This window comes from Lactuca saligna, chromosome 2, assembly GCF_052625555.1.
Source record: "Lactuca saligna cultivar CGN05327 chromosome 2, ASM5262555v1, whole genome shotgun sequence".
Classification (NCBI taxonomy): Eukaryota; Viridiplantae; Streptophyta; class Magnoliopsida; order Asterales; family Asteraceae; genus Lactuca; species Lactuca saligna.
The window spans coordinates 73,375,608-73,391,192 of record NC_136418.1 but is presented as its reverse complement, the minus strand read 5'-3'; the positions used below and the strand labels follow the sequence as shown (position 1 = coordinate 73,391,192).

Below are 15,585 nucleotides of genomic sequence, written 5' to 3'. Positions count from 1 at the left end.
TTGGTTTGGGGGTGGCATGTTGTACTAAAATGCAACGGAGTACCCAACTCCTCATGAAACTTCTTCTAAAACTTGGAGGTGAAGCGAACATCCCGGTCCAAAACCTCCAAAATTGGCTCCCCATATCTATAACATCCAAAAAATTTAAGCCAAATTTAAACTTTTTCAACCATGAAATCAAATAGTGTTTTACAAAATGTTTTCAAAATTATTAATCATCAGAGTGTCCCAGAAATATAATCATGTGGATGAGGAGGGTACTGTCAAGCCTTCGCCATGCCATGATTTCCAGAAGTGCCTGATAGGGATGAAAGTGGGTCCAAACCCGGACCGGATGGACCCGGACCTGGAAAACCCGGAATCGGTTAACGGGATTTTGTAGAACCATTAACCAGACCGGTATATAGGAACCAGTTTCGGTTCGGTTCCGGGTAAAGTGGGTCTAGAACCGGAAAACCCGGAAACATCAAAGTGGGTAGGTTGGAACCGGATAAAGTGGGTTTAGAACCGGAAAAACCGGAATTTTTTGTTAATTACTTACTACTTAGTGGGTTAAACTTTAAAAAATTTCATATTGATATCCCAACTTTGGGGGATTGTAACTCATTGAATATGAAACCAAAATTAACAAAATTATAGTCAAAAATCATGTACAAACTCTAAAATACACTCTGGAAAAAACCTCATGTCAATTCGACTTGAAAAAAATGTGATATGCATGTGTTAACATTTTCACATAATACAAAGTACAAAAACAAATAGCTAAAAAGTTGAAAATTTTCAGTTTTGATATCCCGACTTTGGAGGACTGTAAATCATTGAATGTTAAACTAATAATGAAAAAATTGTAGTCTAAAATGACGTATAAACTGTAAACTACAAGTTGGAAAAAATCACATGTCAATCCGACTTCAAACGAATTAGATATGTATGTTTTAAAACTTTCACCGAATACAAAAAAAACGAAAAATTAAAAACTTCCAGCTTTGATATATCGACTTTGGGGGACTGTAAGTCAATGAATATAAAACTAAAAATGGCAAATTTATAGTCTAAAATTATGTACAAACTCTAAACTACATGTTGGAAAAAAAACGTATGTCAATCGGAGTTGAAACAAAGGAGATATGCATCTTTTAAACGTTTCACAATAAACCGGTTATGACCCTAAAAGTGGTTCTGGTTCCAAAAACCGGTTCCGGTTTTTAGACCCGGTTTACCCGGACCCGATGGACCCAAACCCGGATTACCTAGAACCCGGATAAAGCCAATTTTTTAACCTGAAACCGGAACCAGTTCGATATATTCCGGCTCTAACGGTTCCGGTTCCGGTTCGGTTTTCCGGTTCTAAATCTCATCCCTAGTACCTGAAACAATAAACTGAAACTGTAAGCCCGAGAGCTTAGTGAGCTAGCCCCAAAATACCAGTACCACACCGATAATACCATATCAATAACATATAATCAACAACATGCATACTAATCCTTCGGCCTGATTGGACCGCCCTGCAGGGCCTACAGTCTATCTGGATCTATCCCAAGCCTTCGGTATGACTGGACTGCCATACGGCCTACAGTCTATCCGGACTGCTCGTAAGGTATTTTGTCCTTCAGCACAAAGCACGACCGCCTCTACCCCAAACATCAAGCAAATAACCATGTGCACATAACTAACATATAGTGGCATGTACAGATATCAAATATAACTATCTCATAGATTATTGATCATAGCAATCTCTCATAACCAGAGCACCGACTTAACCAGGTCACTAACATACCAATCCTAACGGATCATAACCACATATAGCATACTATAACCAAAATAATAACAAAAGGGCCGGCCTTGGTGCCTTAGACCCTATTGATATAGTGAAGATAACTCACCTTGCTAGTAGCTCGGAATGATACTGTCCACACCTCCAGATATAGCTCCAACCACCTCGCCTGTACCCATAAGTGGTCTACTCAATAATCACTAAAATTACCGAAATGCCCTAGGGAGGTACAAGACATCCCACAGTCAAGTCAAGTCACTGGTCAACGTTCAACAGTCCATGTTGACCTATTTGTTGAATATAACTCTCTCTGCCTCGAGTTCCTCCTGATTCCATAATTTCTCGACTCAACTCGCCGAGTCTCAAGCAGACTCGCCAAGTTGATACACAACCCAGTGCTTGGAAATCCAATTTGACTCGCCGGGTCATCTCCCAAACCTCGCTGAGTCCATGCGGGACTAATTTGGAGAAATCCTACTCGACTCGCCGAGTGATCTCCCAGACTAGCTGAGTCCATACGTATACTATCATGATCCAGCGATTCTGAACTATCCCTTTGTTCCAATCAGTAGATCTAGGTCCCATGAGTGCATTAGCAACGTAAAGTTGCTACCTTTACATATTTGCATGACTCAAATTCCACATTTAAGCTTGAAATGGAACTTTACTCATAACCAAGGGTTCCTTCAAGACCCTATTAAGAACTTTATGAACTTAGGGCTCAAAGAGATTCAAATCTGAAGTTTCAACTTCAGATCTAGCTCCCATATCATAATCCCTTCATTAATAGCTAAAAAATGCCCTAATCTTCACATATGAAAGATTCTAGAAGAAAAGAGGTCAAGGTAATAGGTTGTTACCTCCAAAACGTGCCCAAGCTGAAGTAGACTCTGGATCTGCCCGAAATCCTTGATGCTAGCCTCTTGATCTACAAGTTTTCTACACAAAAGTCACTTCCCAAAGCTCCAAAACACTCTCCAAGCTCACACTCACGGATATTAGGGTTTTTGACTCTCAAGGGGTGATAAAGGACAGTGGGAAGCGCTAATGGTCCAATATATAGGGAACAAAAACCCTGAAATTTAGGGTTTCCTCTGCCAACTCCTACTCGTCGAGTCCCCATACCGACTCGCCGAGTCACTCGTTAAATGACACGTCTTGACCCACTGCTACTTGATGAGTCACAACGTGAAATCATCGAGTAGTCCTTAAAACATGAATCTAAATGGAATAATAATGATACCTGACAGTTGGGACGTTACAATATCGAACCATCACCTCCTGAATGTAGATCTCAGCTAACTTCTCAGCAGATATACTCTCAGCAATCGGTATGAAATGTGCACTCTTGGTTAATCTATCATCGGTTGACGAATTTCTTGTGCATTCACTTTCCTAAAACTTCCACATTAAACTTCATTGTTGATCGTTATTTCTAGCATTTAATATGTCTGAGGCTATGGAAAAGAGTTACAAAATGATGGAATAGATGATATGACCCAATTTCTTGCAAAGTCTTTATAAGTGTTTGATTTTTAATTTAACATTAATTTATAATTTACTTTCTAAGTTGTCATTGGTGTACATGAGGAAATAGGCATTCATGCTACAGGTAAACGCTCTCTCCATGTCTACATTTCCTCTATTTCATACCAAAGTAACAATGAGTCGAAAACCTTGAAATTAATTTCATCTCTTATGTTATTTCGTAGGACCTTTGATGGTGATAACATTAATAAGAGAAAGATTTACGAGTATCCTAAAGAGTTTTTTTTTACTTAAATTGCATTTTAATTGAATTTGTAGGATATTGCATCCGTTGTGAATATTACTTTGATGATCCACTTTAGTTAGGGAATAACTAGATTAGATGGAAAGAAATGGGTTAAACATCAAACAATATATTTTCCGTTTTTACTTATTTCTCCGGTTTTCCATTCTTGATTTGCGTTGTTTATACTTCTTAGATTTAGAAAAAGTTTGATCATGTTTATAATCACTTTCCTTGGCAACACTTTTGAAACACCTTTTTTCCTTATTTCTTTCTATATAAGTGTTGTCAAATGTTTAAATTTTGATTTTGTTAGGAAGGTAACCCATTTTGTATATTTTTCAAATTTCTATTCATTTTAAGTTAGCCCGTTGGTAGTGTTTAATGGTATATTTTGAGAATGTTATTCTTCTATGTTGTTATTAGTGGTTACGTTCTTGAGCAGCGTCAATCACTAGGGATATTGGGGAGCTCCGAAGTCACTTTAAAGACAATATGACTTGGCATGGTGGTGGTTCAAGAGCAAGTTACTTTATTGCTAATATTTTTTGTATATATTTATCTTAGTAATTAGTTATTTTGATGCTAATATTTTGCTGAATTTTGCTAAAATGACAAACGAATGATAACTTGTATTGCTAAATTTTTTATTTCATCCTTATTTTCACGTCTCTAACTCCTCCGGAAAATTGATGTTTTGCCATTTCATGTAAAGTGTGTAAAATATTGTAATAATTTTTCTTACTTCTTATATGTGTCTAAAGGCACATATAAGAAACATTAATTACAAAAAATATTACCATAATTAAATATAAAATATATTTCTGAAAATTATTAATGTATCACATATTTAATTATGATAATAATATTTTAAATTAATGTATTTCATATTTAGTTATGGTAATATTTGTTATAATTAATGTTTCTTATAAAATTAAATGTGTTATGACAAAATTTTGATATAACATGTCTTATTAGAATTTAGTTAAGATAATATATATAGGTTCAGTTTCATTTGAGACCATTCTAATTTTGTGAGACCGTGAGATCAAATCTAAAAATAATTTTAAAATGCAAAATAAATGGAAAACTCCAAAAATTCTTTTTTTAAATATTATTTTCGGAACTTGAATTAACTAAAAAAAATTAAAAAAAATTAAAAAAAATTAAAAAAAAAAAAAATCTAGTTTTTTTTTTTGAAAAAACATTAAATATTCTAAATAGAATATTACACTGACATATTCTAAAAAATAATTTTAAAATGCAAAATAAATGGAAAAATCTAAAAATTCTTTTTTTAAATATTATTTTCGGAACTTGAATTAACTAAAAAAAATTCTATTTTTTTTGAAAAATACGTGAAATATTCTAAATAGAATATTACACTGTACATATTCTAAAAATAAATTTAAAATGCAAAATAAATGGAAAAATTAAAAAATTCTTTTTTTAAATATTATTTTCGGAACTTGAATTAACTAAAAAAAATTAAAAAAATAAAAATAAATAAATAAAATAAAAAAATGCGTCTCACGGTCTCACAAAATTAGGCCGTCTCACATGAACCTAACCATATATATATATATATATATATATATATATATATATATATATATATATATATATATATATATATATATATATATATATATATATAATATTTGGTATTATATTTTTATAAATGAATATGTGTATTTATTTTAATATGTTATGAACGAAATTAGCTATTTAATAAAATATTTGTTTTTTATTATCATAATCAATTTGAATTACTTTTATATGGAATTTTTTGTTTATTTATATACTAGCCGTAAAACTCATATATTAGATGGGTTAATTAAAAAATAGTTAAATATAAAGGTCAAAATATTTGAGAACATTGGATTTATAAGAAAATAAGAAAAATAAAGAATTATAAAATTAAAATATTTTTTTTATCATTTAGATTTAAACAAATAATTTAAATAAATAAACAAAAAAAAATAATAAACTTTAATTTCAAATTTTAAAAGTAAAGGTGTAACAGCCCAGAATTCCCAAGTACTTATTTTGAGTTATTTTGGTAAATTGTGAGTGGACTCGGCGAGTTGGAGCTCAGACTCGCCGAGTAGGATCACGTATTTGGTCAAGGGTTCGCGTCCGGACTCGACGAGTCCAAAAGTGGACTCGGCGAGTCCACGCTGTGTAGTGAAGCCCTAATTTCCAAGGTTTGGGACCTATTTAAAGGGCCTTATGGCCGTCATTTGTGCTCACCCAATCCTTAGAGAGAAACCCTTGAGAGTTGGAACGTTTTAAGAGAGAAAAGAAGCGTTATTGACCTTGTGTATGTGATCTAGAAAAGAAGGAGAAGGATCTAAGCAAGAGGAAGCAAAGGAGGTTGCTATTCAGTGGATTTGAAGCTTAGAGCATCGATCTAGAGGTATGAATTCGATCCATTTTCTGTTTTGTGGAGTATAGGGAGATTTAGGGTTTCTTATGGACATTTATGGAATGATTTGATGCCAAATAGTTCCCTTCTTGTGTTGAGACTCTGGATCTGGATCCATAGAGGTCCAGAGAGCCTCACTCTTCCAGCTTTATGTATAGCAATGGAGTTTATGGCCTTGAGTTATTGTAATTGAGACAAAAACATCATTTAGGGTCATATAGAGATTGTATGTGCATCAAGATAGTGATTTTACGTGCTAAATAAGCTTGGAGGGACTGGATCTATGGGTTAATGGACTAGATCTGACCTTATAAGCAAGTTTGAGTCATTGCATGGCACAGACTCGCTGAGTCCGAAGAACAGACTCAGCGAGTAGTATGAATGTTGCCTGATCATACAGCCTGTGGTCTTGCCGAGTTGGGAAGGGTTGACTCAGTGAGTCAGGGGGAAATCAGAGTGGATAGGTGGACTGAGTCAAGTTGGACTCGCCGAGTTATTCTTGAGACTCGGCGAGTTGAGTCGTGGTGGCCCCACAACTCATGCAAGGAGGAACTCGTCGTGTTAGGGGAATACTCGACGTGTCAAAGGAGGATTTCAGGGAAATTAGTGTATACGTTCAGATTTGCCGAGTTGCTATATGCACTCGCCGAGTCCGGTCAAAGTTGACCGTTGACCGCTGACCAGGGTTGACTTTTGTTGACTTGTTAAGGAGTAGCCAACCTTAGTTGGGAAAGCGTTAATTAGAGATGTATTGTGATTTAGGAGGACTATAGCTCGGGAGATCGAGCGCTAGTGATTTCAGGACTTACGACTTATCGAGATACGCGAGGTGAGTCTTCTCACTATACTTTACCTTGAGTAGGTAACCAAAGTTATGTGACAGAGTATCTGTATGCTATGTATGTTATGTGTTGTACTGCATTATTTCTATGTGATTTATGCTGTGCATGTTTACAGAGTTAGAACCGGAAGGTTCACAAAGTTAGAACCTGAGGGTTCACAGAGTATGGGTGCACGGACCCACATAGTCATAGCCTCGAGTGACTAATATTTGTTACATGTGGATTTTGGGGAACTCACTAAGCTTTGTGCTTACAGTGTTTGATGTTATTGTTTCAGGTACTAGTGACGACCGCGGGAAGGCGCCGACTTGATCCGTACACACACGGAGTTTATATATATTTGTGATCTTAGGAGTTGTATTTACTTGAATTGAATAAATAAATATGGTTGTTTTATAAATATTAAATGAGATATGTTTTATGAAAAATTGAAAATTTTGTTTTGAAATTTTTGATGTTACAAAAGGTAAGTTTATTAATGAAATATTATTACATTTATTATAATTATTATATTAAAATATTATATGAAATTTAATAAAATAGTAAATGCTATAAAATAACAAATAGAAAAAAATTAATTCAAAATAACGATAAAATGATATTTAGTAAATTGAATTAGAATGTGACATTTGAAAAAAAAAATCTTTATTTATTATAAAAGATATATAATAATATAAATTTTAATGTTATTTTAATAAAAAAGTATTAGAAAAACTTATAAAAACTGATAATTTTAAAATGATATTCATGAAAATATATAATTTTTTTTTTAATTTTACTCTGTTTATTATTTAATACAAAATAAAAAAATTAAATGAGATAAAAGATAAATCCTGTAAACTCTATTTTACAACTATCCAAATATGTTTTTTTCTGTTAATTCTACGAATATAAAATATAAATTAGTACGCATAACGAGAGTAAAGCGTTGCTGCTTTACGCTATTAGTGTTCCATACATACGGCCACCGATAGAAGTCAAGTCACATCTCCCGGGGTTACATCGCTTTCTTTAGCAATTCGATTACTAGTTGCAATGCACTAATTTCACTCACCAACCTTCTAGCTGTTCCATTTTGCTCCTCTACATCAATCGCTTTACCATTTCCATTCAAGACTTTGATGCTGCTATAATTATTGTTTATGCACATTCCCTTCGTAAATTCACTGTCAATTATCCTTCTCCAGCATGCATACATTGGGGGTGATTTCTAATTCATGATGCATTGAGTTCTTACTCCAATTTACATTGGATACACAAGTTATGGTATGTTTTTAGCCTCTATGAGCATCTCTGACCTTATCATTGCGTTCTTGACTCGGGGATTGAAATGTCCACTGTTGCTATTGCTTTTCTCTTTTCGTTATAATTGCAATTTCGATTTGGTGCCTTCATAGGTTGAGTTGAAACGTCCTTAATTTATGCGTTTGTAGTTGGTTGTTTGATTAGACAAGAGGAAATGCAGTCCATGTGTTTGATTATATTACTACTTGCTAAATTGGTAGTGGGAACAACAGAATTGGATTCACTTTTGGAGGTGAAAAGGGGTATCCAGGAAGATTCTTCTGGTAAAGTTTTGGGTTCATGGGATCCCAAATCCTTGGCATCAAACGGTTGCCCCCTTAATTGGTACGGGATTACCTGTAGCAGTGGGCATGTGACCTCCCTGATGCTTAATGATTTAGGTCTAGTTGGGACCTTTGATTTTGCTTCAGTTATAGGCCTTAGCAATCTACGTAATTTATCCATATCTAACAATCATTTTGATGGGATCATTTCGAAAGAGGTTGGCTCCATTGGCTCCTTGGAGTATTTAGATATCTCATCTAATCTGTTTCATGGGCCATTACCTAAAGAAATTACAAATTCAAGAAGATTGGTGCATTTGGATCTTTCCTTAAACAATCTTGAAGGAAGTGTTCCATCCAGTTTTGGGTATCTCAAACAGCTGAAGCATTTGGATTTTCATTCAAATAAGTTTTCTGGGAAGGTCATGGATCTTTTGTCACAGTTGGGTGGTATGGTTTACCTGGATCTTAGCAGCAATGGGTTCCTAGGAAGTTTGGACTTGGGGTTAGGATCAGAAAAATTTGTTTCTGCAATTCAGTACTTAAATGTGAGCCACAACAATCTTGATGGGTATCTCTTCTCCCATGATGGAATGCCTTACTTTGATAATTTGGAGGTGTTTGATGCAAGTAATAACCAATTCGTGGGCACTATCCCTTCTTTTAATTTTATGGTTTCTTTGCGGATTCTAAGGCTCAGTAGCAACAACTTATCAGGGTCTCTACCAGAAGCACTTTTGCAAGAGACCTCAATGGTCTTGACCGAATTGGATCTCAGCATCAATCAGCTTAAAGGTATGTTGATTCCACTTGCTATAAAGTTGTGAAAACACAAAAATGTTCTTTTTTTTTTTTTTTTTTTCTATCATCTATCAACTTTGACTTGTTTTTTTTTTATTACATTTTTTATTACAGGTCCTGTGGAGAGTATCTCCTCTACAACTCTAAGGAGTCTTAACCTGTCATTCAACAAGCTGACAGGGATCTTGCCTCTCAGCATTGCTCACTGTGCCACCATAGATTTAAGCAACAATCTGATCTCAGGGAACTTATCCAGAATCCAAGGATGGGGAAACTATGTTGAACAGATTAATCTCAGTTCAAATTTGTTAACAGGAACTTTCCCGATCCAAACTTCCCAATTTTTAAGGCTTACTTCCTTAAACATCTCAAACAACTCGATCACAGGTGTTCTACCTCCAGTTCTATCAACCTACCCAGAACTAAAAGCCATTGACTTTAGCTCCAACCACTTCACCAGTACACTTGTTCCCACTCTTTTTAACTCAACAAGATTGACCTACATAAACATGTCCTTCAATAACTTCACTGGCACCATCCCTATCCCCATCCCTCCACTCGGATTTACAAATTTGAGCCTCGAGTTTCTTGATTTGTCCCATAATTCACTAACTGATCATCTTCCTAGAGAAATAGGAAGCTTTTACAGTAACCTGAAGTTGCTGGATCTGTCTAACAACCATTTCGAAGGTGGTGTCCCTGATAATCTTCCGGGTACCCTTGAAGTACTGGATGTTTCTTACAACAATCTTTCTGGAGTTGTCCCTGAAAACCTGAGAAATTTCTCTGATTCAGCCTTTCACCCCGGGAATGATCTTCTAAGTTTCCCATATTCCACATCAGAAGGTGTTCCAGGCATGATGAACATGGGCCACGCGTCTAAAAAAAGATCCTATATCAAACCCGCAATTATCGCGGGTTTGATCGGAGGTGTTTCCAGTTTGTGTTTCTTCATCTTCATATTGTTCTACAGAAGCCAACGACAGAATCACCCTGAGGAAAAAAAAAGTAACGAAAAAGAAAAGAATCAACTACCGGTTATTGCCACGTCTACAGGAGGGGGGGTGCATTTGGACAATGTATCGATTGTTGAAGGGCCAAAAAGAAAAGCCGAAGTAGCATTTCCTCCTCCTACTCCATCGAATGAAGAGATGGTTTGTTCTCCAGATAAACTAATAGGGGAGCTTCATCTTTTTCATGGATCAATGGTGTTCAGTGCAGAAGAGCTTTCTTCAGCTCCGGCGGAAATGATTGGCCGGAGCTGCCACGGGACACTTTACAAAGCTGTCCTTGATTCTGGCGAGGTTTTGGCGGTGAAATGGTTCAAGGAAGGGATTGCCAAAGGGAGGAAAGAATTTGCAAGAGAAGTCACAAAGCTTGGTGGCATTAAACACCCCAATTTGGTATCCCTGCAAGGGTATTACTGGGGCCCACGAGATTATGAGAGGATGCTTATTTCAAATTACATTGATGCCCCTTCTTTATCTCTCTATCTTAATGGTAATGGTAATCTTTGTTTCTAATCTCATCTGTTTATTATAACATCCTACTTTCATATTCTACAAATATAGAGCAATGTGTGTTTGGGTTAGCTTTTTTATGGTAAAAGTGATTTTTATGAAAAGTGCTTATTAGCTTATGGCTTTTAGGAAAAACTGTTTTTAAAAAGTGTTTGGATAGGAAAAACTGCTTTTCAGAAGTAAAATAGTTAAAAAGCTAAAAAGCTAGGATTTTCCAGCTTTTTGAAAGCTTTACTTTTTCATATCCAAAAAGCTGTTTTAAAAAGTGCTTTTTAAATACACGAACACTTTTTTAGCTTATTAGCTTTTTGAAAGGCTAAAAAGCTAATAAGCTGTGTTGAAAAGTTTTGCCAAACACCCACGTAATTGGGTAGAATTTTCAAACTCCAAAAAAAAATAAGTATAATTTCAGTTTATTTATGTTATGCAGAATCTGATGCGAGAAATCTTCCAAGTTTGAATCTTGACGATCGATACAAAATCAGCATAGATATAGCACGATGCCTGAGCTACCTCCACAACGAAAGAGCCATACCCCATGGCAACCTAAAATCAAGCAACATCTTGTTGGAACCTCCGGCCATGAAACACCCCCTTGTAACCGATTACAGCCTCCACCGGTTGATGACATCAGCAGGGACAGCCGAGCAGGTTCTCACGGCCGGAGCCTTAGGTTACCGGCCGCCGGAGTTTTGCAGTACAAGCAAACCATGCCCATCACTGAAGAGCGATGTTTATGCATTTGGGGTCATATTACTTGAGCTTCTCACCGGAAAATGTTCGGCAGAGATGATTCTGGGTGGTGCTGGGGAGGTGGTGGTGGATCTGACCGAGTGGGTGCGATTGCTGTGTGATGAAAACCGGTGTATTGAGTGTGTTCACCCGCAGCTGGTGGACGGTGGCAGTGATTTGGTTAAAGTGGCGGAAGAGATGGTTGAGGTGGCGCTTAGGTGTATACTTCCGGCTGATGAAAGACCTGATATGAAGTCGGTTGTGGAAGATCTTTCATCAATAATGGCGCCCATTTGAGGGTTTTCCGGCTATCTCGTTCGTAATTCAATTAATTGTTGGAAACCCGTTTCTGTACTTGTAACTTATGCATATTTCTTCTTCAACTTTCTAATTCTTTGCACTAAATATAAAAGCATTGCACAGTTGGTTTCAGCTGGTATACTTCAATTGTCACTACGGGTGTAATTCACCTGTACTATCAAGCTCGAAGCTTCACTCAAGCCCGGGCTCACACAAATAAAATAAACTTACATTAAATTACAACAGAAATATGATTTGAACTCGTGAGCTTCTCATTATCTAAATGTGACTAAAATAATGGCTAAAAGTGTAAATATTACTATGCTAAAGAGTATATACTCTGAGTAGCTCAAGCTTGACCTCGATTTGAACCGCATCAATTTTGAATATTTTTCTAATCAGGACAGTTACACTCCTAATTGTCAGAAATCGCACTATGTTCAAATATGAATTGGAAATTTTTAGGGTAAAGGGGGGCATTGTGGATTTGTGGGGGTTATGGTTTTTTAACTGAAGTATTTGTTGGATAATATTATCATCTTCTCTTTGTTGCTTGTTTTGATGTGATTTAAAATGGTATATTGTATTGAATTAAAATAAAATAGACAGAGAAGATATTTATAATTTTTTTGTGTAAATCATACTAAACTAGATGTGAAACTCATATATAAGATTATTTAAAAGAAAAACTAAATATAAAATTCTAAACATTTGAGAAGTATGAATTTATAAGAAAAGTGAGAAAATATTAAATTATAAAAATTAACGTTTTTTTTTTTTTTTTTTTTTTTTTTTTTTTTTTTTTTAAATTTAAAAAAATAATTTAGATAAATAAATAAGAAAATTAATGAATCTTTAATTTAGTAGTTTTGGAATTAGAAGGAAAGTTCATTAATAAAATTAATATGCATTTATTATTGCATTTAAATACTATCTAGAATTTAATAAAATGAAAAAAAAAAAACATAAAATAGCATGTGAAATAAAAATTAATTTAAAATAACCATAAAATTAGATGTGGAAAATCTTATGCTTGTTCTATGTTCATTAATTTCATAATATTTATCAATAATATTTGATTTTATCTTTGTATTTGTTATAATAGATTTTTTAAATTATCAATGATATTAAATTCACAAGAAAACTCATCATATTTGCCAAAAATATTCGGTTGTACCATTTTACTTTTCTACCCTAACTATATACATTTTTTCATACTATATGCATTATACAGAAAAAACATATTTATATACGAAAAAATGTTTAATTAAATATTATATTTACATTCTTTTTAAATGTTATTTCTTTGTATATATGAGTTTTTTGTTTGGTTATAACATTTAAAACGTAAAAGTATGTTTATAGAAGTATATAACACATATTTTATAGATATAGTTTTTAGAAGGGTTAATACCATAAAAGTCATAAGTTTTACACACCGATTCTAAATTAGCCTTAAATGAATTTTTTGTTTCTAGTTAGCCATTATGTATTTGTTGACTTTTGCCTCAAGCCATGTTAGCCGGTTTCACCGGTTACTCCTTTACAAATAGGGTTTTTACTGTTAGAAACCCATCTTCCACCTCCTACTTCTTCCTTCTTCGACTTCTTCTTCCATGTAGCAACTTCTTCATGGCTAGTTCATCTAGAGGGTCTATAGGGCCAATGACTTCAGGATTGCAAAATGTTAATGTCAATTTCAGGAACAGAAACAACCTTATGGTTTTGTGTCGTTGTTTTGTTGAGGCTAGCTTCTCAATTTCCTAAACGGATAAGAATACTGGAAGGAAATTTGGGGGATGCACTAACTTCAAGGTATGTTCTTCACTCTTTAATCCAGTATAAAGTTTTGTTATGGGAATCGGGGCAAATCCGTCATAAAAGTGTTCAAGATCCTTTCAGGTATTGTAAGATCTTCATATGGTTGGACCTACCTTTGCCTAGTGAAGATTACAAAAGCCTGATGTACCAAATGCATTTAGCTCTGGTTGGTATGGCTGATGGCAATGCTCAGTTGGAACAGGTGAATGTTGATCATAATAGGAGGTTGATGTTGATGATGAAGCTTCTGTTCATCATGGTCATGCTATTTGCAGTAATGTTAGTAACAGGGATTTTATTGCTGGTGAAAGTGTAGGAAGTTAAGTTTAGTCTTTTGTGAAGTTGTTGGTTAGGTGAAAGTTGTATTAGATGCTTATTTTGGGAATTAGGTATTACAGTCCTATCGGACAGTTGTAATAGCATCTTAATAACATTTTTTAAGGTTGTAATATGGGTACCCTTGTAATATATAGTCCTACGGGACAATTAATATGAAAAGTATTAACTAGAAATTGATAATATACTATCCATTACAAACTGACATTGAACTTACTACAAACCACAATCTTTATAAACATAATAACCGAATACATACATGGAGGGTAACAATCAGAACCAAACTTCCAATTTTACAACAATGTTTACAAGCCAAAGATGATTTCCCAAAATGACAATGTACTTACTACAAATTACAGTCAAAAGATAACATGTTGTCAACAAAATTGGAAGCTTGTTACTAAAAGATGCTTTCACAAAAAAGGGCTATCAAAAGATTTCTGCCCAATTAACCCCCCATCCATAACAACATCAGTCCAATGTAATTGCTTTCTTAGTTGTTGAACCACCTCCATCTGGATCATGCACTGCTTTTTTCAGCTTGATCTTGATAATTTTTTCTGAGGGCTTCCTTTTTCTTACCAACGGATCTTGTGTTTCTTGAATAGTCTCTTCATCAACTATACTCTCAACCAACATTTCCTTCCTCTCTTTTGTCAACTATGAATAAGAAATTAATATGTTATCACATAACGTTCAAGAAAATTGTGTTAATAACTAAATTTATAACTACATACCTTATTAGTAGCTTCAACAACTATACTCTCAACTATACTCTCAACCAACATTTCCTTCCTCTCTTTTGTCAACTATGAATAAGAAATTAATATGTTATCACATAACGTTCAAGAAAATTGTGTTAATAACTAAATTTATAACTACATACCTTATTAGTAGCTTCAACAATTTCCCGATAATCATATCCACTGGGAATTATGTGTTTGATTTTCTCCATTGTTGCTACAAAGTCCCCCCTCCACAGTACTTTTGGAAGCTTCCTAAAATAGGTTCTTAAGCTCTAATCCAGTGTATTTCTTCCTGAAGTTTGCATAGATATGCCTGGCGCATTGTCTTTGTTCAACATATGGAAGTAATTCTATAACAGCTTGTAGTAGACCCTGACATTTAATAAACAAAATTATTATAAATGTATAATAATTAAACAAAATTTACAATATAATTTACCTTGTGCTGATCAGAAATAATCACAAGACCCCTACCACAATCAAGATCAAGATCAACAACTAACAGCTCAATAAACCAAGTCCAATTATATTTGTTCTCTACATCAATCACTGACCATGCTATTAGATATACATGATTGTTTGCATCTCTTCCAATAGCAGTCAAGAGTTCTCCCTTGATATGACCCTTTAGGAAAAAACCATCCAAACCTATCACACGTCTGTAACCCTATTCTAACCATCCTTAAAAGCCTTTAAGCACACATAAAATCTTTTGAAATAATTCATACCACTTGCATTAGAATCTAGTCCTACCTTATAAGTGCTCCCTGGGTTAGACCAAAGGATTTCTGCAGTATACTCCAATACCTTTGCATAATGTTCTTCTACCTTACCTTCTATCATCTCTCTTGCCTTTGTCCTAGTCCTGTGACATTACCCCTTAGATACATCTATTGAAAACATCCTAAGTACATCTTCCTTTATCTCAGTTAATGTCATCTTTGGC

The 15,585-nt window shown here is 34.6% G+C and overlaps 1 protein-coding gene across 2 annotated transcripts; it reads left to right on the top strand.

Annotated features, from left to right (window-relative positions):
• Positions 1-7,756: 7,756 nt before the first annotated feature.
• LOC145031072 (Leucine-rich repeat protein kinase family protein) lies at positions 7,757-11,868 on the top strand. Of its 2 annotated transcripts, none has more exons than XM_078979546.1 (3): positions 7,757-9,178; positions 9,299-10,690; positions 11,135-11,868. In XM_078979546.1, the coding sequence occupies exons 1-3, from the start codon at positions 8,275-8,277 to the stop codon at positions 11,731-11,733; spliced, it is 2,895 nt and encodes a 964-aa protein (XP_078835672.1). In that variant the 5' UTR covers positions 7,757-8,274; the 3' UTR covers positions 11,734-11,868. The 2 variants fall into 2 exon arrangements, with proteins under 2 accessions (XP_078835672.1, XP_078835673.1); XM_078979547.1 differs by having other exon boundaries at positions 7,759-9,178; positions 9,299-10,684.
• Positions 11,869-15,585: the final 3,717 nt, after the last annotated feature.

Bases quoted from the DNA above. Each gene is read 5' to 3' on its own strand.
- LOC145031072 (XM_078979546.1), top strand. From the start codon at position 8,275: ATGCAGTCCATGTGTTTGATTATATTACTACTTGCTAAATTGGTAGTG. The intron at 9,179-9,298 runs GTATGTTGATTC...TTTTTATTACAG, and splicing joins CAGCATCAATCAGCTTAAAG to GTCCTGTGGAGAGTATCTCC. The intron at 10,691-11,134 runs GTAATCTTTGTT...TATGTTATGCAG, and splicing joins TCTCTATCTTAATGGTAATG to AATCTGATGCGAGAAATCTT.